The sequence below is a fragment of the Balearica regulorum genome, chromosome 1, assembly GCF_011004875.1.
Source record: "Balearica regulorum gibbericeps isolate bBalReg1 chromosome 1, bBalReg1.pri, whole genome shotgun sequence".
NCBI lineage: Eukaryota > Metazoa > Chordata > Aves > Gruiformes > Gruidae > Balearica > Balearica regulorum.
Genome location: NC_046184.1, coordinates 115,844,910 through 115,871,068, shown reverse-complemented (window position 1 = coordinate 115,871,068; position 26,159 = coordinate 115,844,910). Strand labels below are relative to the sequence as shown.

General features: G+C 38.1%; 1 protein-coding gene across 13 annotated transcripts in view; it reads left to right on the top strand.

The window, feature by feature from the left end:
• SYNJ1 (synaptojanin 1) overlaps positions 1–26,159 on the top strand; it is a 70,300-nt gene that overhangs the window by 1,630 nt on the left and 42,511 nt on the right. For all 13 annotated transcript variants that reach the window (XM_075770806.1, XM_075770792.1, XM_075770799.1 and 10 more), the window contains 8 exons: positions 11,811–11,897; positions 12,288–12,555; positions 16,592–16,817; positions 18,084–18,167; positions 18,959–19,020; positions 19,596–19,692; positions 21,017–21,186; positions 23,233–23,314. In XM_075770806.1, coding sequence (XP_075626921.1) covers positions 11,811–11,897; positions 12,288–12,555; positions 16,592–16,817; positions 18,084–18,167; positions 18,959–19,020; positions 19,596–19,692; positions 21,017–21,186; positions 23,233–23,314 — 1,076 coding nt within the window. The remainder of the gene's footprint in view (positions 1–11,810; positions 11,898–12,287; positions 12,556–16,591; positions 16,818–18,083; positions 18,168–18,958; positions 19,021–19,595; positions 19,693–21,016; positions 21,187–23,232; positions 23,315–26,159) is intronic.

Here is a 26,159-nt window from a genome sequence, read left to right as displayed (position 1 = left end):
TTGACATTGTGTAAGCTGTTTATTTATGGAATATAAAGAAGCTACTATTCTGTTTTCTTATTTGCTAATGGAGAGGCTTCTGAGTTAAATAAGGAAAAAAAAAATGACATTTTCATATCTTCATCTCTTGAGAGACAGAATTTTACACATTTAATTACATTTCATCATGCATACTAAATTTTCTTCTAATAGCTTCCAACAACATCCGCTTATTTCTTTGGTTCTGACAACCTCCTTTTGAATACATGATAACTCATTGAAAAGCTAATTCTCTGTGTTGTATTTAATAATAAAAAATTCTATATTCTTAAATGGTATATCATCTTTATTTGTTTCTTATCTCATTTTGTATCATGATTTTTGATGGCGTTTTGATTTTTAGCTTTATTTTGTCCCTGTATTTTTTACCTATCTTGAGACTCTGTATTGATTTGTCTTGTAATAAAATGAGTAATATTTGGAGCAAGGTGTCTTGCATTGCAAAGTTATTTTTACATGTTTTCAGTCATAAATGTATTAAATGTTTCCCTTAAATTCCCTTCCCCCCTGCCTTTTTTTTTTTTTTTAAGTCATAGTTGAAGGAGGACACTAGAATGAGAAGTGCGGAAGAGATCCGTGAAGCCTGTAGATAGGATTTTAAAGTATAGTTTGGTTTGTATTCTTCAGAAAGTGTGAACACCTGGTTGCACAGGGTTTCGAAGCTTGGTTTTGACTTTTATAGAAAGCTTTCATACCGTGGAAGTATTTCAAATTTTATTTTTTTTTAGTCAATAACTTTTTGATTAATTCATTTTGATGCCTGTTTATGGTTTTCTAGCCTAGCTATTCTGGGCACCTGATCAGAAAATGGGAGATTTGATTCACTGCCTGAAGTCTGAGCGGACTCAAAACCCTGCCTTTCAGGAGGATGCTCTGGCTTTGAGACTGTGGAGCAGGCCAAATGGAGAGTATTCTCTAACAAGACTCAGAGTTAGAAATGTGATTTCCAAAGAAGAGTGGGGCTTGACATATGTTTCCTTTCTTCGGTATTTACAGTTGGCTCTCCTGTAGACAAGTGTGCTCGTTGGCAGTGGCATGGTCTCTGTCTGAGGCACCTGACTGTCCCTGTGTAAGGTACTTAGAAGTCGAGCCATAGAGTCATCTGTATGAACAGGCTGTATGAACAAGTGCTCTCTAGCATACAGCTTAATATACATCTTTAATGTGCGATTAGAACAAGCTGCTGTTAACTGGTAGAGGCCTAGCAATGGGACATGCCAGCATGATTGACATTATAGCTGCAACTGTATGATGAGTCAGGTGAAAAACAAGGAGTGCTTTTCTCATATTTTTGAGAATTGTTGGTTTGGTTTTTTTTCCTGATACAGTTTCTTCATACTATGTATTTAAGTGATCTCATTGACTCTGCCAGCAGTATTTAAAAGGCATTGTGTAGTGTGGATTGGGTTGGGAATAAGGGTCCGGTTACAAAGCTAGTGAACAGGTTTAGTGAAATCTGTAAAACAGGGGAAAATGCCTTGAAGATTTGAGGAAAACTTAATTTTAGCATGTATTTAGTAATTACTGAACATACTTAAGCTACTTTATTCCTGAAAGTTATGTTCAAAAAGGACAGTAAATTAGTCGGGTTTTGTGCTGGGATATACTGCAGGCACCTGGATAAAATTTCTTTTCTAAAAATTAAAAACCATATGAAAGTTCCTGCCCTCTTCTGTGCCTCACTTGGTTACTAAATGGAGGAATTGGAACCTGAAGAGTTGAAAGCCTCTCTCCTCTTGGGTTCTATGCTTAGTAATAGCATGTTCTTAATCTGTAAAGGTTTGTCCTTGGTATTCTAATTGGTAGGTTACAACATAGTAAACATTCATACTTGGCTAGAAGTAGTTACTCTGACTATTGTTTTCAGTAATCTTAACCAGTAAACTGCTTACTCTTTTTCTATCTGGTAAATGCGCATATTTTCCCAATGCGTATTTAGCTGTGGCATTTTGCTTTAATTCCCCTTTTGAACCTAAAGTCTTTAGATACTGCACACGATTCTTTTGTTAATGGTTGAAAGATCACAATTATATCGTTGAAGTGACAGCAGAAAAAGGGCTAGAGTTCCCTAGCTCAGGATATTTTTTTTTTTTTTTTTTTGCTTGCTGTTCGCTTCTGGTATCTATTCTTTTTAATACATATTTAAAGGAGTACAATTCTTAGTGCCTGGGCAAGATTTATAAAGGACTACTTCTTTATCTTTCTAGTCATGCCACAGAAACCAGTCAGAATATTCTAGTCTGTAGCCTTACAAACTTCTGGATATTGGTACAAATCTAAAAGCCAAAGTTAATGAATGACTGGTCCTTGGGGAAGATTCCCCAGATGTTTATAAAATCTGTGTGAACAGATAGAAAAATGGTCAGATCAAGTATATATCAATTTAAATCCAGAACAGCATCACTTTAAACTCTTAAAAACTCCTATTTTTTGCTGATGGTGCTAACGCTTTTTAGACTCTACAAAAATCGACAATACTGATCTCAAACTATTAAAATATTTTGAAAAGTGTCTAACAAATACTGAAGGTAAAATAAGGTGTTCAGCCTTATACCTGGTCTTAGTTCTTACCTGTATGTAGAATGTATAATACAGGCACAACCTAGTGAAATACACTTTAGCATTAGAAGTGATTCATTCATGTGGTTCAGTTCTGAGAGCCTTAGGGAACTGCATTTTTCTGGGGTATCCCTGTATAGAAATTTGGATTTGAAATGGGCTCAGAGAAAGGAGTGAAAGCTTACTGATCCTTTAAATGTCATCTTAAAGGAAGTACATCTGTCATTTTGCTGAGGGAAGGATAACGGTATTAACCTTCATCCCCTTGCAGTGAAGCATTGCAAGATGATTCAGAGGGTTTAGGTAGGCCTGTCTGTGAAACGTTACACAACTCCTATGTTGTGTGATTTTTTTCAGTGTATGTTGTATGCGCACTGGATCTGTGACTCAAGTCACTGAGATAAGATGGAAGAAAGGAGGAGGGCTGAAGGGACAGTTCACAGAGGTAGTTGTTGCATAATCATTCAATCTTAACGTGGAAGCAGCCCAAGCCATGCTTCTGCTGGAATTGTTCTATGCACTGCTTGTAATGTGGATTAGCTGATGGTACTGTGACCAAAACATCAGAGAAATATTTGTCTTGCCTTTATATATTTACTACCTCTTTTATGAACTCACTCCTTGTGTTGCGTTAGCCCCAAATATTGAAGTCTGAGGGGATCCTGCATACTTGCTTCTCAAGGCCATGTAAGAGCACTCAGTTTTAAATGTCAGCAGCTTCACTGCTGATTTGTTTAGAATTTATTGGGAGGATGTCATAGATCTATTTTTCTTATTTGACATATAAAATAGTATATTTATACTTTGAAATTGGGCTTTTTAATGAGATATCTTACCTGTAAAGATTTCATTGACTGAGCAGGATGATGTTCTCTCTCCCTGTTCCTCTCTGGTGAGTCATAACTAAATGAGTGGGAAGCTGTCTTTACTCCTGTCGCCTGCGGTGAGTAAAGGAGAATGTTCTGTCATCTGGGAAAACACTGAGCCCTGAGTGGAGAGAGCAGGAGCTTCGTGCACATCCTTTGACTTCACTCTTATGGTAAAGCTGAGAAGAGAGCAGGTGTGAACAGGAAGAGGCACTATGCCCACCCTGAGCTTTCTGTAGAGCTAGATAAAATAAGAGCTGTGATAACCTGTGCGCAGCAGGTCATGGTATTCATAGTCATGTTTAGCAATGCTACTGTATCACCCACTTCTTTTTAAAAAGAAAATTTGTCCATACTGCATTCTTGGAAGGGTTGGGGGGGAAGCAGATACGCTGTTATCTATCCACGGTAGCAGATGGGATATAATAATTTTGCAAGAGATTTTAAGTTGATATGATGCTTGAGGAAACAAACACCCAGAAAAGAAACATACTGACAGATATATTTGATGAGCACCTGCTATACATACATAATTGTTAAGGAGAGTAATTGTATGCTCACAACCAGAGTTTTCTGGTTTTTTTCTTTGGTGTTTGCTGTCACCAGTAATGAACTGTCACTGTGTGAGTCTCCCCACCCCACCGAAGGTTATACAGTTTTGAGTGTAACCACATTCCCTTAACTAGGGAAGGAGAATATTTCACAATAAATTACTACATTCTGTTTTTCATTATGGTATCCTATAAAATAAGCTTAATATTAATATTTTCCTGTTTTATATACATATATAAAGGCACAATAATAAGAATGAAAATTCTTCAAGCAGTAATTTATCCCCTGTCTTTATGTTAGAGAGGAAAGGTACAATACAGGCTGTAGTAGAAAGAATTTTTGAATGTATTTGATATTATATTAATCTGAAGCCAATGTGAAGGGACTAGGATGCAAAAGCAAACAGCAATTTCACCTTCCTGCCTTTATTACTGTTTTGACTAAGTGTCATCTTCCAGACTCCACTTTCCCATTAAATAGTATCTTAAAATATTTAAGAAGCTGTAGGGAAGCAACAGGTACAGTGGATACCAAGGGCAGTCATGCTGGTGGAGGAGGCTCTTAACCTGTCCTGTCATCGGGTGCCTTTCCTAGGATTCTGTCAGAATTCGCTGTCCTTCCAGATCTAGATGTTCTGCTCATTGCTTTCCAGGTATTTCCAACAAAAATCACATGGTTTAACAAAGACCACATATGCTAGCCTAGCACGCTTTGAAAAGTACAGTAAGTACAGTAAGAATCTTTCCAGGAGGTCGGCAAGGGCAGTAACTCTTGCCTGGAAGGACTATTACCTCTTTGAGTGGTATAATGGATCTGGAAGAATTTGGTCCACAGTTCTGGAAATAGTAAAAAGAAGTTACAACAGAATCTGAAGGCTTTTTGCTAGGTAGACTAGCTTTACAGCAATAGTAAAGATTGTTCTGCATGTGTACCACAGCCCTTTGCATGATTTTAACAAGGGATTTCATTGGTAACAAATAATTCTCTTTATGAATGTTCCCTTTTCAATTCAGTAAGTTTTCATTTCTGTGGCAGAACATGTGATAGATTGGTTTTGCCCTACTGGACATCCAGTAAATGATAGCTCTTGCTAATTAAATGTCTGTTAACAAGTCTAGTTTGCATACTTCTGAAGTTACTCAGCCATAATTTAGAAAAACTGATTAGCTTTGCTGTATTTCAGATAATTTGGTGGCTTTTTTGCTTGCTAGCACCTATTTACATTGAAAATTGTGTAATTTTGTGAATTGACTTGTACAGGCAAAAATTGCAACACTTGGCTTTCATGTAGAATAATTATGTTTTAATCAAAGCATTCAGTATTAGAAGAAAATCTTTGTAAATTACTGATGCTATAAAGTTTTGTTTTCAATGGAGAACATGTAACTGGGTCAGAAAGCCCAAATGTAATGGAAGGGAAGTGCTTGTAGGCTGTTACATTCAGCTGTTACATAGGTCAGCTTTGTTTTCACACTTCTGTTTCTCAGTTTGGGTGGTTTTCCCCCCCCATCCTCAATGGTGTTAGTTGAAATGATACATTTAGTGTAGTAAATTTGCATAATATTGAAAAATAGTGTTAAAGCAACCAAGCTTTTTAATTTGTTCATCTGTTACAATTACTTTTTTTGCTGCTGTTCCAAACAGTGGGCGTTTTTTTTCTGGTGTGTAGTATTTAAATATAATTGCTAACATCTGGAGATGTCTGGGGTTTTGGTGGGTAGAGGTGATTTGTTATTTGGGTGTTCCTCCCCATAGTCTTAAGATATGGTAACGTATAAATGTCTTTGTGAAGTGAATAATGGTACTTCATAATTTGAACTAGCAAATAGAGTGGGGAAAAAAATTGTCCTATTAATTCAAACAAATATAATATGAATTATGGCAGATTTAAATATCAGCTGTCGTCCAGTTTTCTGTGCATTTATTCATGTCAGCAAAGTATCAAAAGTAATAAACCGATTCTTCAGCTGGTTGATTTATAAATGAGTGTGGTGACTCCACACTGATTTTAATGTCACCTATGTGGTAATACTAAAGAGTTAGCTTTAATTTAAATACTGAAGGTTTAACTGTCCTAATGTGACAAAAAGCTTGAAAACCTCAATCTTAAAAACTCAAAACCAAACTGTATAAGAATAGTTCATAAATTTTTCAGATTTTAAACTCTTTAAAGTGACAGTAGCATAAGTTGTTGTTTGTTTTTTTTTTCTCAGAAGTCTTGTTTCTGAAGGAACTGCACAGAATTTCAGGAGTGTGTCTTTGTTCCCAGCCCATGTTCTAGCTGTGAATTGTAGCCGCTAAATTGTAATGTGTTGTCATGGCACCTTGTGGACCCACCAAGAAGAGAACCTAACTGTAGAAAGCCTAAATGATAAATTTTAATGTGATCTTAGCTTTATAACTGTTAAAATTGTAAAAGTAATTTCTCATCTGGAATTAAGCAGAATACGTGTTGAACCAAGTTGTCCTGAAGACAGGATTTTTAATGGGCTTCCATTTGTGTAACAGTAAGAGTGCTGACATAATCCTTTTAAAATAATTTAATCAGTCATCTTTCTTAAATGAGTCTGTAATAATCACACCTTATCAATTACTGATCCACACTTGTGATTTAACTTGGAACTAATGAGATGTTAACATTTTAAAATACTGTGAACTAATAATTTTTAATAAAGATTAACTTAAAATAATTTTATTCTTTTTCTCTTGACATTGCAAATGAGGCTGGCTGGCTTTCTACAAGATCACATTACAGCTTGACCTGAAAACCACGTTAAAAGTGTTGTGGGTTGGTGTGTGGTTTTGGTGGGTTTTTTTTTTTGTTGTTTTTTTTTTTTACTGCTAAATAGTAAGCCATTATTTCTGTTTTAGAAATTAATAAACTTGAATCTAATTAATGCAGTGGGTTTAGCAGAAGCTGCTTTTGATTTCCTTTCTGCTTAACATCTGAACTGACACAAAATAATAGAAGAAATACCGCCTCATAATGTTTTGTGTCCATTTTTATCCACAGACATATGTACATGTGCATTGTCTAGTGTTTGGTGCTCCTCTACAGTGTAATTTAAAATCTTTTAAGTCCAGTGTTATGGATAAAAGTTGTCATTCCAGCTGGTAATTTCTGTCTTTAGAAGCTGCATGTCTTAATTCGTTGTTCTTAGCGAGTGACAGCGGTTTATATGTTTTTCAGGCAGCCATAATTGTGTTTGCTTACTTTCAGCTATTTAAAGATGAATAAATAAAAAAGCCAAATTCTCAAGGAGAAGTAGGTTCATTAATTTGTAGGACTTTATGTTTTTATGAATGCGTATTTATATTAGCTGCATTTTTTTCAAGATATGGAGCTCATAAAATCAAAAGGGTTCTTGTGGCCGCAGGCCAACCTACCATTCTGGGAAGAGACGTTCTCATTCATTAAGAATGTTACAGAGGAAATGCTCTTGGAAATGATTTCCCCTTCTGTCAGAATTACCTTAGCCTTCCTGTGGTTTAACTTCGAAGCAGCAGTTCACCCAATTGGTAATTTCAGCTGTTCAGAGAGGAAACTGGAAGTTGGCTTAGTGTACACTGAATATAAGATATTATAGTGATGAGGTCTTAGCCGTGTATTTTTGTAACTTCAGTGGCTCTTGCATATCCAGCTGTATCTGATGACTTTGCATGCTGGGCTAAACCACAACCAAATGAGAAGGCATAGATCTTCATGAAGCTTACTGCTTTGATGAGAAAGGAAGAGTTAAATGTGATACTTATTATGAGGAGAATAACACATTGTTATTCACACTGTGAGTGATATGAAAACCTGCAAATTTAATTTTGGTATTGTCCTGGTTTCGGCTGAGATAGAGTTAATAATGGTATAGTGTTTTGTTTTGGATTTAGTATGAGAATAATGTTGATAACACTGATGTTTTTAATTGTTGGGAGGTAGTTGTAGTGTCTACACGAAGTCAAGGACTTTTCAGCTTCTCACCGTGCCCTGCCAGGTGCACAAGGAGCTGGGAGAGCACAGCCAGGACAGCTGGCCCAGGGTGGTCAAAGGGATGTTCCCTGCCATGGAACACCATGCTCAGGATAGAACTCAGGAAGCAAGCTGGGAGGTAGGATCACTGCTCAGAAACAGACTGAGCATCGAGGTTTGGGGGTTTTTTTCTGCATGCAGTGAGCAATTACATTTGTGCATCACTTTTTTATTATTATTCTTGTTGTTATTGTTATTACTATTATTATTATTATTCTCTTCCTTTGTTATCCTATTAAACTATTTCAACTCAAAAGCTTTTTTTCCCATTCTCCTCCCCATCCCCTTGCCAGGGGTGGAGTGAATGAGCAGCTGCCTGGTGCTGGGGTTAAACCGTGACAGGTATCTTCAGAAATGGGAAATGCCATGTGCTGTGGCAGTCAGTAATTGATTACACTCTGGCCTGGGTGTTTGGGTTTGTTTTTTTTTTTTTTCTTTTAACATCCATAAATGAAAGGCATCCTTGTGGCTAGCACTGGTGGAGGTGCTGGTTTAGGAAATTCTTGTAAATGTTTGGATGCTAAAAGGACTTTTGGTCTAAACCAGCTATACAACCATTTGCATGTTTTCATAGCATTACTGCTTGTTCATATCAAGGGCCCTGAGGATGTCACCAGCCCTGACTGTCCCTGTCCAGCCCCCCTGGGGCTTGCCCCACCCTCCCCACAGCCCAGGACCCCATTTCAGTCCCCTCAGGGCTGTTAGTCCTTGCTCCAGAGATGCTGCAGCAAAGTGCTGGACTCCAGCTCTCCAAAGGCCTGCACAGCCTGGACATGGACCTTGCTGAGCTGGGCTGATGTCCCAGCCCAGCCTTGGCCTGTCCCTGTCCCCGTGGCCCACGTGGCCATCCTGGGACTGTATCTGGCTCTGGTTACCCTCACCAGGCCTGACCCTTGCCCACAGACTCACATCCTGGCCTGGCCTCAGCCCGTCCGCATGGAGGTGCCTGATGTCCTGAACAGCCTGCCCTGCCTCCCTTGGGAAGTCCCCGTGGCTACCAGTGCCCTTGCCCCTGGTCCCCATGGCGTCCCAACAGTTCAAATGGAAGAAAATGGAAAGAAGTGTGGCATAGCTGTGTCTTGTTCCTGATTTCGTCTTGGTTTTCAGAAAACTGCAGTGCCTTTCCTTAATACTGTAGCACTCCTGATGGTGGGAAGTCCTTTATTGTCCATTACCCCAAAAGCAGCCTGAGCACTGCTGCGGTCACCATCCAAAACACGCCTGCGTAGTGTGGGTCGGTGCTGCTGTGGTAGGGCAGAGGCAGCAGCGTGGTGCTGTGGAGTTGCTCTCTTTTCTGCTATGGGTGCTACTTTTGTGACTGCTTTCTTTTTAGCTTGGTTTCTTAAGGAAAAGGAGGTTTATGTGATAATCGGTTTTTATCCCTCTGTATTGGCTAGTATCAGTCGTCATTGTATCTCCTAATTCTTTCAGGTTTTGTTAATGCTGACAGCTAGAGGTTCAAACGGGTGTCCTCAATGAAGGGGAATCTGCCTTAGGAATTTATGTTGTGAAGTTGTAACTAGTAGGAGGCATGATGCGCCTTATTGGGGGGGTGGTAGGAGCGTGTTGCAGGTAAGCTCTTCTGCGTCCCACTGCCTGCTGAGGGACGTGTTAAATGTACCTTGCGCCAAGACTTGGGTTCTGTAGAGGCAGTGGCTGAAGAGGATAGGCCAGAGCAGAATGGATGAAGTGAACCTTCTGAGGTTTGTAATGTTAGCCATTTTCCCATGTCAATTTTGGCCTTAAAAAAAAAAAAAAAAAAAGGAAAAGTTCAGGCAGTGTGAGATAGAAATACTTACACACTCACTGTGGAAAAGCTTTGCTCACAGTTCACACTGTATTAGATGTAACTGAAAAACATAGCATGAAATGCTTTTGGTTGGTGCTTGAGTGCTTTGTTGAGAAAATAATAATAGACCACTCATAGTAAGTTTTTCTATTTTTGTTTGTTTTTGCAACTCTTTGCTGCTTTATTAGTGGTGGCCTTTTTTGTTGATTGGAATTTGCAAAGCCCATGTTACTTAATTTACTTTGCGCATTTACTTACTAAGGCTTAGCAAGCATAACGGGCGTTCTATGCAATGGAAAAAGAGAATAAAGCCATAAAAGACAGAAAAGCCATTCTGAAATGTCATTAAATGCTGGGAGGCACCTTTAAGAAAAATCCTGCAAAAAGTTTGAAGCTAAACCTCATCTTTCATTAATAATTTGAAATGTGAAAGAACGTGACAGTTCTCTGGTTACCGAAAGTTGAGTTTAGAAGAGTACGCTGACATGAAATGCTTGCTGGAAAAATGGATTGAAAGAACCAGGTTTTGAAGCTTAGGAGTTGTTCTTTCCAGCCTGATGGTGATCTGGTTAAGAAAAACATGGTTTGGTGATACTGACAAAATGACTGTCTGTAAACAGTGTGTTTAGATTGGCTGTGAGTCTTAACACTTACTATGGGTGAGGACTTTGGAAATAATCATGCTGCTGTAGCTCTCTTATACTTAGCATCTGGATGATAGGAATACAGTGTATCAGTGTAAATAGTTAAAGAAGCTTTTTTAAAATGAACTTAAAACCTTGAATCAGCTTAGATTTCAGGCTGAAGTTAAATGATTGTTTCATCTATATTGGAGTTTCTGGTCCACTGCAGTAATAGAGCTGGTGGATATTTGAACAGAAGAGATAGGCTCGTACACAGGCAGGGCTAGGCTAAGCTTAGGGAGTACTCATTAGGAAGATACACAACAGCGATTCTAAAGAAAATGTAGCTAATGTGAGAGAGAGCACAGCACAATGCCAGGGCAATAGGTGTTTTGATTTATAGTTTTCTTTATGTCAAATTCTGATTTTTAAGTGTCAAAGTGAAAATTAGTTAGCAGACCATTTGTGAGGAGGGAGAAGGTGCTGATCCTTGGCGATGCAGAACTCTTCGATCCCTGTGGATCCAGTGGCACAGCTGGAATCATCAGTCTTTGCACTTCAGGTGCAGTCTCAGTCATGAGCAAAAGCTCAGGACAGGTGGGATCCAGTTTCTGCTCTGCAGCATCTCTGTCACGTGGCTTTGCAGTCAAGCTTGTGGGCCTGGTTTTTTGAGTGCTGATTAGAGTTCTACAGTGTATGCTAACATTAACTCCCAGGTGAATAATGGTAGATAGACTTTAATTTCTTCTAAAATATTACATTTTTTTTAAAAACAGAAGTCTGTGAAAATTGTGTTTTGCTAATCTAAAACATGGCTTTTAAATACCATTATCTTGTAGACCTACAGGAGTTTTGATTTGCTTGGATTATATCTAGAACTAGTTAAAATGTACTTGTAATAATGTTTACTTATATGGAAATAATACTGCCACATCATGAATTTATTCTTGGAGAAAAAGGATATTTTTTTTTTCATGAAAAAAGCATTTAGCTCTACTCTAATTTTAACTAATTACAGGAGAGCATTCTCACGGAACTCATTTGCCTGTGGTTTAGATGCTTTTTATATTAGGAGATGATGATGTTAAAAATGCCAACGTTCACCTTTAATATCACTTGGAGTTGTTGCACGTCCTTTTTTTGTTGCCTGAAAACATAGCGTGATGATACTTTGTCATAAAATCAAATACGCATTTCCCATTATAAAATGCCATATGCTCATACATTTTCATTTCTTTCCAGAAGTTTCACAGAAGCGCTACTTTTGTAATCTCCCAGATTTTCAGTTTCGAGTGGACTCGTTATCCCTGCCATAGTGTATGGTCTTTTACATCATAAAATCTTATGTTTTGTCTCCATAGCTTCTGCAGAAAAAGACACAATCAAGAATGCATACTCCAAAGTAATGGATGCATATGGACTCTTGGGTGTATTAAGATTAAACCTTGGTGAGTAAAATATGTAAAACCTTGATTTTTCATTTGGGAAAGAAAATCGTGCCATTCCTGTAAAACTGCACAGCACAGGATCTTCGAAACAGGAACTGGGCTCTTTTTTCTTTTTATTTTGTTGTCTTTGTAGAGTAACTTGCAAATTTGGAGCACTCCCAGAAATGAGGGAGTGGACAAAAATAACTTCCGTTTTCACAATCCTTGTTATTTGCAGCATAGTTTCTCTTGTTTGCATTCTTGTTTCTTCTGTAGAACTTGATGTTGGTTCTTTTTGTACTCTTTTCAGGCAAACTGGGGTCGAATTGTGTGCATTTAAGCCTGTAAATACATCAACATCCCACTCCACTAGGATTCATTCTGTTACCTCTGCCTTTTCTTGTTTTACAGGAGACACATTGTTACATTACTTGGTTCTAGTAACAGGATGCATGTCTGTGGGAAAGATTCAAGACTCTGAAGTTTTTCGAGTTACTTCCACTGAATTTGTATCGTTACGAATTGATTCAACAGATGAGGATCGTATTTCAGAAGTGCGCAAAGTTTTGAACTCGGGAAACTTTTATTTTGCATGGTCTGCAACTGGTGTCAGTTTAGATCTTAGCCTCAACGCTCACCGCAGCATGCAGGAGCACACCACTGACAATAGGTTTTTCTGGTGAGTTCACAATACATTTTATCAGATGTTACATAGAATAATACATGCCTGTACAAACTAATCTGTGGCAAGTTTTTGTCCTTGTCTTTATCAGCTCTTAAATGTACACCTTCATCCCACAAATGTTGATGAGATTAGAATAGCATTATTTTAACTCTTAAGGACATAAGTATGTTATTAATACATTAGTATGTATTATGATACAATGTTTCCATGGCCACTTGGAGTTTCTTAATTGGAAGGCACAGATATTTTACTGCTTCTGATATTATACTTTGATCTGAACAGTTGTCGTGATGTTGTGTTTCAGCTTTGGTGTCTCTCAATTCTTCATCAAGTGTGTCAGTTTTTAAAATGAGTGTGGTGATGGAGCTCTAAAGAGAATTTTAGTCTTGAACATTCTGGATTCTAAAATGGAGTGAAGTTTATATATATAGTTTCCAAGTGGATTTCCATCATATGAAAGGGCTTTAAAAGTTTTATTATGCAGATAATTGTCATGTTGCTGATTTTGTTGAAACAGAGCAGGTAGGCTGTGCACGTTGCTTGGCTGCTGAACTCGCTGTCTTTTTACAGAAGATTTCTGAATAAAGTATAGGTTTTCACACAGAGAATTATTGGTAAAAGGAATGCTGCTGTTTCTGCCAATACGCAACTTAATGCTATTGATGCATACTGTCATGTAAGACATTTTACTCCCATATTTTCAGCCTTTGTTAAAAATGGTGTGTGTGTCCATGAACCTTGGAAGGATCCTGAAGACTTGGCAGTATGCTGTTAGAACAAGTGAAAAACTACATCTTCCCCCCTCTTCTGTCCAATATACAAGGCAGCAAACCATTTCTGGCATATGTACCAGTGCTACTCTAGTCCAGGAGGAAGCAGTTAACGACCTGCTATGCCACCTGGACACTCACAAGTCAATGGGGCCGGATGGGATCCACCCGACAGTACTGAGGGAGCTGGTGGAGGAGCTTGCCAAGCCACTCTCCATCATTTATCAACAGTCCTGGTTAACAGGGGAGGTTCCAGATGACTGGAGGCTTGCCAATGTGGCGCCCATCTATAAGAAGGGCTGGAAGGAGGATCCAGGGAACTACAGGCCTGTCAGCCTGAACATGGTACCAGGGAAAGTTATGGAGTGGTTCATCTTGAGTGCACTCACCAGGCAGGTACAGGACAACCATGGGATCAGGCCCAGCCAGCATGGGTTCATGAAAGGCAGGTCCTGCTTGACCAACCTGATCTTCTATGACCGGGTGACCTGCCTAGTGGATGAGGGAAAGGCTGTGGATGTTATCTGCCTGGGCTTTAGTAAAGCCTTCAATACTGTCTCCCACAGCATTCTCCTAGAGAAGCTGGTGGCTCATGGCTTAGACAGGTGCACTCTGGGTAAAAAACTGGCTGGAAGGCCAAGCCCAGAGAGTTGTGGTGAATGGAGTTACATCCAGTTGGCAGCCGATCACAAGCGGTGTTCCCCAGGGCTCAGTCTTGGGCCCAGTCTTGTTTAATATCTTTATCAATGATCTGGATGAGGGGATTGAGTGCGCCCTCAGTAAGTTTGCAGATGACACCAAATTGGGTGGGAGTGTCGATCTGCTTGAGGGTAGGAAGGCTCTGCAGAGGACCTGGACAGGCTGGATCCATGGGCCAAGGCCAACTGTGTGAGGTTCAACAAGGCCAAGTGCCAGGTCCTGTACTTGGGTCACAACAACCCCATGCAGCACTACAGGCTTGGGGAAGAGTGGCTGGAAAGCTCCCTGGTGGAAAAGGACCTGGGGGTGCTGGTTGACAACCGGCTGAACATGAGCCAGCAGTGTGCCCAGGTGGCCAAGAAGGCCAACAGCATCCTGGCTTGCATCAGAAACAGTGTGGCTAGCAGGACTAGGGAAGTGATTGTACCTTTGTACTCAGCACTGGTGAGGCCGCACCTTGAATACCGTGTTCAGTTTTGTGCCTCTCAGTACAAGGACATTGAGGTGCTGGAGTGTGTCCAAAGATGGGCAATGAAGCTGGTGAAGGGACTGGAGCACAAGTCTTATGAGGAGCGGCTGAGGGAACTGGGGTTGTTTGGCCTGGAGAAGAGGGGGCTGAGGGGAGACCTTGTCGCTCTCTACAACTACCTGAAAGGAGGTTGTAGCCAGGTGGGTGCTGGTCTCTTCTCCCAAGTAACAAGTGATAGATAGGACAAGAGGAAACGGCCTTAAGTTGCACCAGGGAAGGTTTAGATTGGATGCTAGGAAAAATTTTGTCACCAAAAGAGTGGCCAGGCATTGGAACAGGCTGCCCAGAGAGGTGGTGGAGTCACCATCCCTGGAGGTGTTCCAAAAACATGTAGACGTGGCACTTTGGGATGTAGTTTAGTAGTTGTGGTGGTGTGGGGTCGACGGTTGGACTTAATGATCCTAGAGGTCTTTTCCAACCTTAAGATTCTATGATTCTATGATACTCTTTGCCACTATTTTGGTCAGAGAAATATAATCAGATTGCTATATAAGATAAAATATGTGTATTGAGACAGAAAATAAGCTCTAGTGTCCAGAAACACATCTACCTTGATGTAGGTTTACAGCAGTTACAGGAACCCAGCTATTTGTCTCTCTCTGCGTCTGGAAAAAGGCTGGGCTCTCTGTTGATAAGGTAGTATTTCGAGGCTTGAGAAATGATGATGCCTGTTGACCCTGTTCATATAAGCTTGGCTGATTTTCACGCTTGTCGTACAACTTCTTAAGTTACCTGGCTTTTTTTTCAGTGGAAATCAGTCCTCGCAGGAGGTAGATGGAATGTCCCGGATTCCAAGATCTAGAAATGTAAACACTAAAAGTCAATAACAGAAAGTATTCTGTTTATGCATTTCAGTAAGCTTTCTTGGGCTTTTTCTAGTCAAAAGTTCCAGTCTCAGATTGCCCAGGGAAAGAATATTGTTCGCTTACTTGGTCTCCTATTGTAATGCATCTGTATACTTTTCTGTAAAGTGAATATGTACTTGATTCATGGGCTTTGAATCTTTATTAATGATTGAACTGAGGTGTTTGATAAGTTGCAGATTTTTTTTTAATTGGAAGTTTAGAATGAGATGGCTAAAGTTAATAGCGTCATCCTTTATACCAAATATATTTTTTGCAATTATGGTAGAATTTTCTGGGCCGTTACAAAACCAACCATCTTACTAGAGTTTACTTTTCTTAGCTATGCAGAAAACTTTAATTCCTTTTTATACAAGTGAATGTTTCCAAAGAGAATCAAAAGCCAAGCCCCACTAGAGTGAGGTAAAACACACACCAAAAAAAATCACAAACCCCAAACTTTAGTCTTATTTACTTACTACAGTGTTGATTGGTACTACTTAATGCACAGATATATCCAAACTGTGGATTTTTCTTTCATTTGAGCAGTAATTGGTATTAGAGAATGGTATATGTAGTATATAATGTACCAACACTTAACCCTGAAATTGATATTTACAAAAATTTGAAAATCAGTTGGCTATGAATGTATTCCTGAAAGCTTGTCTGGGCAAGTGATGCGTTATGGTGATATATAATAGAAATAATCAATGTATGTTGATAAGATTTTTTTTTTTCCCTAGTTTTATTTTGTGGTGTTGTAAAATTGAATGGTGCTTTACCCATCACAAAAAGTAACCCCGTATTTGGAATTCTGGCTTGCTTTTCCCTGAGTCTGTAATCTTTGGCTTCTCAAAGCAAGGCTGAGTAGAGAAATATAAACAAGCTTGGAGTGTTGTTTTTTTGCTGGGTAAAGAGCAGAGGCTATAAGGGTTATTTTTTTAAGGTCATTAAAATTCATGGCTTCATCCCATATTCTTATTGTGCAAATGTTTTAAGCTGTTCTCTTGTAAACTTTGCTATTTCAAGTATGTTTAAATAAGAGTTATATCATAAAACTATAACATGCATATTTTCTTTTTCTTTTTTGTAGTAGTGGGCGTAAAATATAAGTTAGTAGCTGGCTTAACAGTTTGAGCTGTATTTTTATTTCCTTCCAGTTATTAATAATTTTTTTTTCTTTGTGATAGGAACCAGTCACTGCATTTACATCTGAAGCACTATGGTGTGAACTGTGATGACTGGTTGTTACGTCTCATGTGCGGAGGAGTGGAGATAAGGACAATTTATGCGGCTCACAAGCAGGCAAAGGCTTGCCTCATTTCACGACTAAGCTGTGAACGGGCTGGCACCAGATTTAACGTTCGGGGAACAAACGATGATGGTCATGTTGCTAATTTTGTTGAAACAGAGCAGGTATGTTATGCTACAGTGCACATTGCTTGGCTGATAAGCTCAAGATAAGCATATGTGTGGATAGGGTTTTTGCCCTAAATCAACAGATCACAAGTCAAGTCTGTAACCAACAGATATTGGAATAATTCCTTTGCTGCTAAATAAGGGATCTAAGTAGGTTACATAATTTGATGATCTTGGTTTTTAGTGTAGCTTAGGGTAAGGGCATGCTTGGGTCTGAGTTTCAATAGGTTAAGAAGCTGTTATCCACCAGCTGAACTGCTGTAGGTGGCTGTACTTCGTTTTAGCCTCCTGGGCTGTAGGTGAGTGTGTACTTCTTTTCACCTGAGCTAATAGTAAAGTAAAAGGTCTTAGAAACAAGCAAAAGAGATTTTTGGCAAATACGCGGTACCCTGTGGTTCAGGAAAGATAAAAGAATTCCTATGGTTACTTAACACAGATCCTCTGAAAGGTAGTTTTTAAAGCCACTGTAATTCCGCTGCATTTGATGGCATATCTTTGCCCTTATTATACAGAAATGCAAGATGCTATTAAATCATTCTTTGCTGGCCTTTCTTTCCTTGATTCTTACAATAACCTAGTTACCAGGACATTGTTCCTGCATCTGCGTTCATGTGAGTAGGTATCTTTGGTTGACTCGCTGATGCTTTGCAAAGCCTAGGTGACTTCAGTAGGATTTTATCCAGGAAGGGGTCTGCTTGTACGCTTCCAATTTCAGGAGTTTAGTCAGAACACTGTTGTTAGAGTTTCTCTGTCCAAGTTTCCTGGCAGGCTAATGTCTCTAGATGACTATGGCATATCATTCCACTTAGTTTTCTTTCCTTTCCTTTATGCTTAATAGACAATTGTATTTTGGATTCTGATGCACAAATTGGTGCAGGTGTTTTGAGTAGGCTGCATTGATATTTTTGGTGCATTGGTGTACGTTTTAACTTCCTGCAGGAAGGTCTTATCAAGTGTTAAAAAACAAGCTACTCCTAGCACAGAAGTCATTCAGCCCCAAATAATAAAACCTTGCTATATTTTCTTAGGTGTTGTGAATCATGATTCTGCAAGGAAGCATGAGAGTGCCAGAACTTCTTTTATGAATTATTCAGAAGGGATAGAGAGAAAAGTCTAGGGAACACAATTAATATTTTAGCTTGTAGTGTGGAGTATGTAATATGTAAATACATTTTATTTACTCTATGTTTAGCAAAGGCTAAGAAACCTAAAACCTTACACTCTGTAATACCTATTAATATTATGCTTTGCTTTTTTTAACAGGTGATATTTTTAGATGACTCTGTGTCATCTTTCATACAGATTCGAGGATCTGTTCCATTATTTTGGGAACAGCCAGGCCTGCAGGTAAGCAGGAGATAGATTTAATTGTACAGATAATTCTTATTCATGTCTTTTTAAACATCTTACAGTAGTATGTACGCTCTTCTGCACAGTTACCTGTCAGGATGAGGTCACCCTTTAGGAGCAAGTTGGTGCTATTGTTTAATTCACCAAGCTTGCTACTCTCAAGTCTCTGAATGCTGTTTTGCACAAGATTTGAATGTCCATTGCTTTTTAGATGTTTTCTCTTTGAAGTTCTGAGGTTTTCTGTTTTAATTTGAATTGCTATTTTAAAATAGGTTATCTAAGGGCACTCAGAGACACTGTTTTGTTCTGAATTGTTCTTGAGGATACGTTTTTCCAAGAAGTCAATATGGATCCAGAGTTACTGTCATATAATTTCACTCTGGTTTTCTTGAAAGAGGGATTGTATCAGCAACTACTACTGTGATACAATTTTTACAGGGAAGGTCAAAAAAGTTCATGCCTCACAGTGACTCTAGGTTCTTTAAACTAGGCCTATGAGCATTTTGCAATAGAACTGCTGAAACATTTGCATGCCTTTTGCTCAAAACAAGAAGTAATTAGGTGATATGACTAAGTATATTAAAAAGTGCTTTTTAGAAAAAAGGGGAAGAATTTAAGAAAAGCCTATAAAAAGAATGCATGCCATAGCATGCAGAATAAATTTTGGAGATTTCATTTAGAAAGTGAAATCAATTTTTAGGCCATATTTAGGATCAAAAGAGGTCTTTGAAGAATGATTAATCCAATGTGTAAAGACAAATAAATTTAATGTAATCTTCATGTCATAGGTGGGATCCCATCGTGTCAGAATGTCAAGGGGGTTTGAAGCGAATGCACCAGCTTTTGACAGGTGAAAGAATGCCTTAAATTTTTGTTAATGCAGTACAAACCTCTGATAAGTGATGCATCAGAGGGATGGGATGTGTTATTCCAATGGGAGGCTTTGTCTGGGCAAATGTGTGATTCAACAAAGCAGTGAACTGCCTGGGCAGCTTTTTCAAACTTCTACACGAGTGCTTTGTTGAAAAGTTTGAAGAAAATTTAAAATAGTGGAATATTTTGTTAAATTGAAAACAAAAATTATAGCATGTGTACATTGAATAGTCTATATTTGTCAGCTGCTGTATAAAAGTAAAATTTATATTTTTATTTTATTCCTGCCATGACACTTCATCTTCACAGCCTTGGGGGTTTAACTAAATGTGTGTTGTTAAATTGGTGCTATTATCCTAATTAAATAGCAGTTAATGGTTGTATGCTATTATTTAGTTACATTAATTTGTTTGGACATGACATAATACAAGGCTTGCGGCAGTTGTTAGAGTACCCAGTACATTTCTGCAGTGTCTCAGTCAGTGTTGCAGGTGTTCACGCTAATTTGCTGCCTGTCAGAAGAAGAGTGTGGAATTTTTCTTCTGTTCACAGACATTTCCAGACTCTTAAAAATTTATATGGCAAGCAAATTATTGTCAATTTACTTGGGGCAAAAGAAGGGGAGCACATGCTCAGCAAAGCTTTTCAGGTGAGTATGACCATTCTCTTGCTGTGCATATCTTTGGAATTTGCCTGTTTGCGATGAAGCTGTTATATAGGCTTTGAAAAATGAAACAGGCTATGCTCTGGAGCAACTACCACTTGTGGTTAACATTGTATTTATCACAAAAACACTGCTTAAGATACATAATGTAAACTGAATTTTTAAAAGCTCTGTGTACAATTAGTGTTTGATTATGTTCAGATTTGTTACTTTACTGAAAAAATTATAACAGCAACATAGTGTTATGTGATTTCCAGTTATTTTCATATTTCATGGTTATTAGTGGCTTATTTAAAAAATAAATCTTTTTTGCACCATAAAATCAGTGAATAAATAAATGATGTTTCATGATATTTAATACTGTGATGTTTCTTTTAAAAAGTCTTTCCCTTGGAATTCCTGGATATATTCCTTAATATTTTTTAGAAAAATCACAAATTAATTTATCAATTTAAACATAAAAGCTGCTTCATGATTAAATAGAAATGTTTATTCAGAAGATGTTAACTATAAGTGGCCATTTTCATGAATTCCCACTAGTTAGGCTAAAAATAACTGTCACATTGTAGTCCATAAATACCGACAGTTTGAGAAGTTCTGTCTGAAGCCAGGGAACATGTCAATAGCCATCTGTTATTTCCCTTTCCCTTTTCCCTTTGTATTATAATGGTTGAATAGCTTAGGCCATTCACTAGGATCTTTTCTGTATCCAGCTGTCCTGGCAGGAGATATCAGCGCTCCTAGATTACATGTCAGTGCCCAGTGCAGACCATAGCTTTGCCAACAAAGATTGTGTGAACACTTCAAGATTTTTCAGGGAGTATTAGGGAATTTTTTTGCTCAAGTCACCCTCCACAGCAACCTAAATAATTTGTCTGGTTTTTTCGATAGTAGCTCATGGAGTGTTTACTCCATCCCCATTGCTGGCAGGTATGTCTAAAATGGTGACTGTTAGTGAAAGGGGTTTCCACTGAAACAGCTCTTTGCGAATCAAAGCATTTTAACAGCAGAAGAGGCTGTAGACTGTCTTGGTGACCCCTAGTATTGTAAGGAAAAAACTGAGTTTGTGACAAGGGAAGGAAAAAACACAGGTGAAATATTAATCAGTTCTAAGTGATTTGTTGAACAATGGTGATACAAATTGGTGATACAAAAAATGGTTTAATTTTACCGAAGAGAAAGCGTGTAATAAACAAGATAGCTAATAAAACAGCTTTAAAAATATTTGTAGCCTCTTATTTAGCTTATACTACTATATGTTTGGATATTGGTATATTTATACTTTTTTCTTCTCTTTTTACAATGTCAGAGCCATTTGAAAGCATCTGAACATTCAGCTGATATCAAAATGGTGAACTTTGACTATCATCAAATGGTGAAAGGTGGAAAGGCAGAAAAACTACACAGTGTGCTTAAACCTCAAGTCCAGAAATTCTTAGAGTGTGGATTTTTTTATTTTGATGGAAAGGAAGTTAAAAGGTTTGTGTGTATAACTTCTGTAAATTTCTTCAAATTATTTTATGGTTCTGGGGTGCTTTTCATCCCTTAGCAAGAAGATAAGAGAAAAAAATGTTACTTCTGTTATTGTGCTTTTCTTATATCGAAGATGACGCTCAACAACCGAAATATGAGCCTCTTATTTTACTCTATTAAAATTTTGTCTCATTCTGAATATGCTCTAAAAATCTTGATGGAAAATATCTCTGAGACACTGATGGGGTATGACTTAATTTCAGGCCTTTGACCTCATGATTTTGGTGAAAATGGGCAATTGTCCTTTTTCTTGGGTGCACCCACATGGGATTAAAGAATGAAAAATTTCCATCTTCCTGTACAATGTTATTAGTTTTTTTCCTCAGCGATGGACAATACCATTTTCTGTTTGTTGTAAATGCTGATGTTCAGTGCAATTTTTCCTCTAAATCTGTTTGCACCTGGATCCCCCATTTGAGAGATTCAGTTCTCCACAAAGTATGAATAGGATGCATGTTTTCTGCCCTGCTCTGTACTTCCCAGTCCTGCTGGACTTGTACTTCTGTTCCTATTTCCCCACCTCTCTTCCTAGAGCAAAGGTTGTGCTTATCTCAGCAAGAAAAGGGAAGGAGGGATAGAAATAAGCAACACTCTCGTTCTTCTTCCTTCCACACCCTTCCTCCTCTTAATTAATGCCAGAGCAAACTGCTGGGTGAGGTTCTCCATGAGAAAGAGAATTGTTGCATGGGGAGATGGTGCCCCGTGCAGTGGGGTTTCATCTTCTAGTGCAGTGGGAGAGAAGAGGGTTCCAGCGCCATGCTGTGCTCTAACCCCAGGGGCAAGTTTTAGTAGACCTGAATAAGATTAGATTTAGGGGGAAGGTGCTTAGGTCGCATCTCCACCTCAAAACGTCACTGACCATTCTCCAAAAAGCTTTAAAAGTGGTGTGACGCTTTGTGTTGGGAGAACAGCGTTTGGTCTTGATGGAGATTCAAATAATATTATCACCCATCAAGAGGACTGACAACAGAACAAAAGCAAAATAGGCTGTGGCTTCTGATAGCTTGGAGAATTGTGCATTAATGAAGGATACAATGATGATTTTTTTAAGTTCATGGACCATCTCCTTTGGAGAATGTCAGGTTTTTTTCTAACACAGATAGCAAGTTGTTTTGTATTTCAAATCGAATGCAGAGACAGTAATGAAAACAATAATCTTGGAGAAAGTTCTTCAAAACTTTCTACAATTTCTGGTTAGATCTCCAAGTAAATGTGAGGAAGCCTTACTGACTTAATTGGACAAAGTGTGTAGTGGGAATGATAAAAGTAAGGAGTCAGTGCGTATCATGGGGAGAGCCATCAGAATTTTGTACTCCTAGCCAGGCAAGAACAACATGGATGTTGCCTAGTATGATCCTTCGGAGAGCTTTATAGCACCATTTAGTGGGCTTCTCTCAAAGAAAGGGGAACAGTTCAGAGTGCCTGAGGGCCACAAGCATCTGTGGAGCTAAGGGGGAGAGGCTTATTTTTCATTTTTATTTGGGGAGGAAAGAGCAAGTAATGAGGGGTTGAAATTAGCTTTAGTTTTATTACAAGTTCTTGTTACTTTTAGTTTAGTTCAACAAATCCAAGAACTGTCCTAATTTTTTTTTCATTTTTGTTTTAACTAAGAGTTATTATTTCCCTCTGAGATTCTTGAGAAGTGTGTTAGTTGAATTGTTTGAAAAGAAAACTTAATCCTGCATAACACTTTAACCGAGCAAGCAAGGAGAATTGAGAAAAACTGAAGAAGATAGACTCATGTTATTTGCAGAAAATAAATTAGTTTTGTATAGTGAACGCCGCTGCAAAATTCACTGCTGTTATTGGAGCTAACCCTCTATTGCTGACGCATTTATAAACATACTTGTGATGACAGTAACGTTGCACTGACAATACCCTGATTTACTATTCTGGTTCAGATCTTGATGTCCCTGTCTCTGTTGATATGTGTGTTAAATGAGTTATTTCAGTTGTTTTCTCTCTCTCTGTCTCTCGTTGTCCTTGGCACAGATCTCAAAGCGGTACTGTCAGAACAAACTGCTTGGACTGTCTGGATAGAACAAACAGCGTGCAGGCTTTCTTTGGCTTAGAGGTAGGAAAAACAGTGTCCAGATACACAACTAACTGCTCCTGATACTTCTGTAGCAATTAGGCTGTAAAAGTAATATTACCTTCCTACGAAAGATGAATTAAAATGTTTCATAAATGGCAGCTTATATTTATAGTGTGATACTTCTCTTGTTCTGAGGCAACCAGATCTTAGCAGTTCCAGAAGCAGCAGTTGTATAGGAGTTGTAATTAAACAGTAGTGATGCAGCATTATGAAAAATGTTCCCTCTTTTTTAGGTGTCAGTTTCTTATGTCTGTTAAGGTTCAGGCTTGCAATTCTAGAAGAGGTAGTAGCATTGTAGTCCTTAACAAAAACGCTTGCATTCACATTTACTCTATTAGATGAAGTTTTTCAGCATGTAGGATTACAGTTCTTAGCATCTGCCAGTGCCATGTGTTCGTATTTTAACAGCGCCATGCTATGAATTCTTCATGGGATGATACCGTGGTTGAAGCTTTGGCCCCGCCCGGATTGAGTCGTTGGAAATTAACTGTGAGATTCAGTCGGTTGGGCTTCAGCATATTGGCTTGCTATTGAAACAAAGGTTCTAGCCTATGGGCTTATGGAGTGGAGCTTGAACCCATGAACCTGATAGGAATTGATGGAGTCAAATAGTACTGATTGGGCTAAAGGAGTAGCTCTGAAAAACTTTTGAGAGCTCCACTCATCTTAATAAACTAAGTTTGACTCTTGAACATGCTAAAGATTTTATGTTTAAAAATGAAAAATTATGGGTGCTGTGACACCAACCTAAGTAAAAGGATTATTCTTCTGTTTTCTGAATTTTATTTAATTATAATGCTCTTGGTGTAGCATCTATAGGAGGAATTTCTGAGAGAACTACAAAATCCATTGGCTGTAGAAAAAACATTTCTGATTCTGGAATACATGGTGCTTTGCTGCAGTCTTTACCAAGTGAACACTGTTGCCAGTTCATTGGCATTTTAGGGAAACGGAATACTGAACTGTTTACCCTCATGCAAATACTCTGAACATTTTTCTCTTAGCATTCAACATCAGTACATACTGTAGCAGATACAACACAATTTCAGAGATAATGCCTTTTTCTCCATTGTTTCAGTTCTGCATGTACCATAGGGGGTCACACCTTTTAATTACTGAAATTAAGAAAAGTAATTATTTTCTTTAGTTCACTGTGTATTGGAAGCAGTAGTGGCATGCTTCGAAAATCTCACAGCATTGTATTCCATTATGTAGTTTGTGTGTCTGTCCATCCTGTATTGACTTTGCCATGGGAAAGAGAAATGATTACCTTAAAGTCTTTCCTAGTCCTCGGTCTCTTTGCTGGAGTGTAACAGTTCCCTGTAGATAGAAATGCAAGTTTGAAGTAAGCAATTAGGTTATCTTAAATGAGCCTCTTGTATTTTACTGATAATACAGTAGTTTTTTATGGCATAAGAACAAATCTTTATATGCTCTTAATGCATATAGTACTTATATGGCAAACTTAGTGTTGCAGGTCTACTTTTTCCCTTTCTTATCCTTTTAAGAATTGGATTAAATGTCATTTTTTTTTAGTTCAGGTTTGCCAAGTTTTTCCTTGGTGAGAGCTAAATTATTATTTCAGCTAAAATATGAGAGCTAAAAGTATGAAACTAATTAATGAGGAGGAAAATGGTAAAACCTCATGAGCTGATTACTTAATTTTAAAATTCTATTTAAAAGAGATATTTAAATTCTTACTTTTTTAACATGATAGATACTTCATATAACAAGTACTGAGCTCTGGATGACCACCTGAAATTACAAGATGAAGCACTCGATTTCTGAAGCTTCTTTTCTTGTTTATTTCTACTTTGTCTGCAAATTTTCTTTTGTAACTTTTGTTAATTCCTGCCCAACCTTCAGAATTTTGCCTTTATGTCATTTTATGTTCACTATTTTAGACTCCTCCTTCTTGCCATTGGACACCTCAAGGTTTTAAAGATTTTCAAAAGCTCTTGAAAATAGCTTTTTTTTAAATTTAGTTTTATTTTTTATGTTTATTTTCACTATTATGTTGGTAGCCACAAACACTAGAAACTTACTTGACTTTTTAAAAAATAATCATGATTCCATAAACCAGGATTTCAGACAAGGTACAATGTCCCATTCTGCATCCATGAGCATATTGCTACATTTAAGTAATGTATTTATATGTGTTATATGTATATAATTTAAATGCCTTTAATGTAGAGTGTACATCATGGAAAATTTATTCAGGTATATTGATTGTAGGGGTAAAGATTGCAGTATGTTACACATGAAAACAGAATGAATGACAGAAGCCGTTGGTATTTCACTGATCACAGAGCTCTGTTGCTGCTGCATTTGATAGTAGAGATCAGTGTGTTTGGTATTACACTTTCTTGGGAAGAACATGAATTACTCTAATTCTAAAATACGTAAGTAGAAAGACTTGAGAACCAAAAATAGCTTGACCTTGTAACTAGCAAGTTTTTGGATGAAAATATTTATAAATCAACTACGTAATTCTTTTCCTATATTACGACCTATCTTTAAAAGAAAATTAAATGCTAGTGCTAAAGCTACACGTACGATGCAGCCTTTCAAACATGACACGGTGTCAGTTTGTTCAGAATGACACATATAAACCAAAGATTTTTTTTTTGTTCATACATTGTCCCAAAAGTGGGATCGTTTACCCAGTGTGCAGTACGCCAATATACACACAGAGCAGAGGGGGTTTATTTCACGTGCAGGCATGAGTGCTTGGTGGTAATTCCACAAAGCTAGCGCACCACACACAGAATCTACAACGTATTTATCTTGTTACAGGATTAGAAAAACTCGCCTAAATTGACGC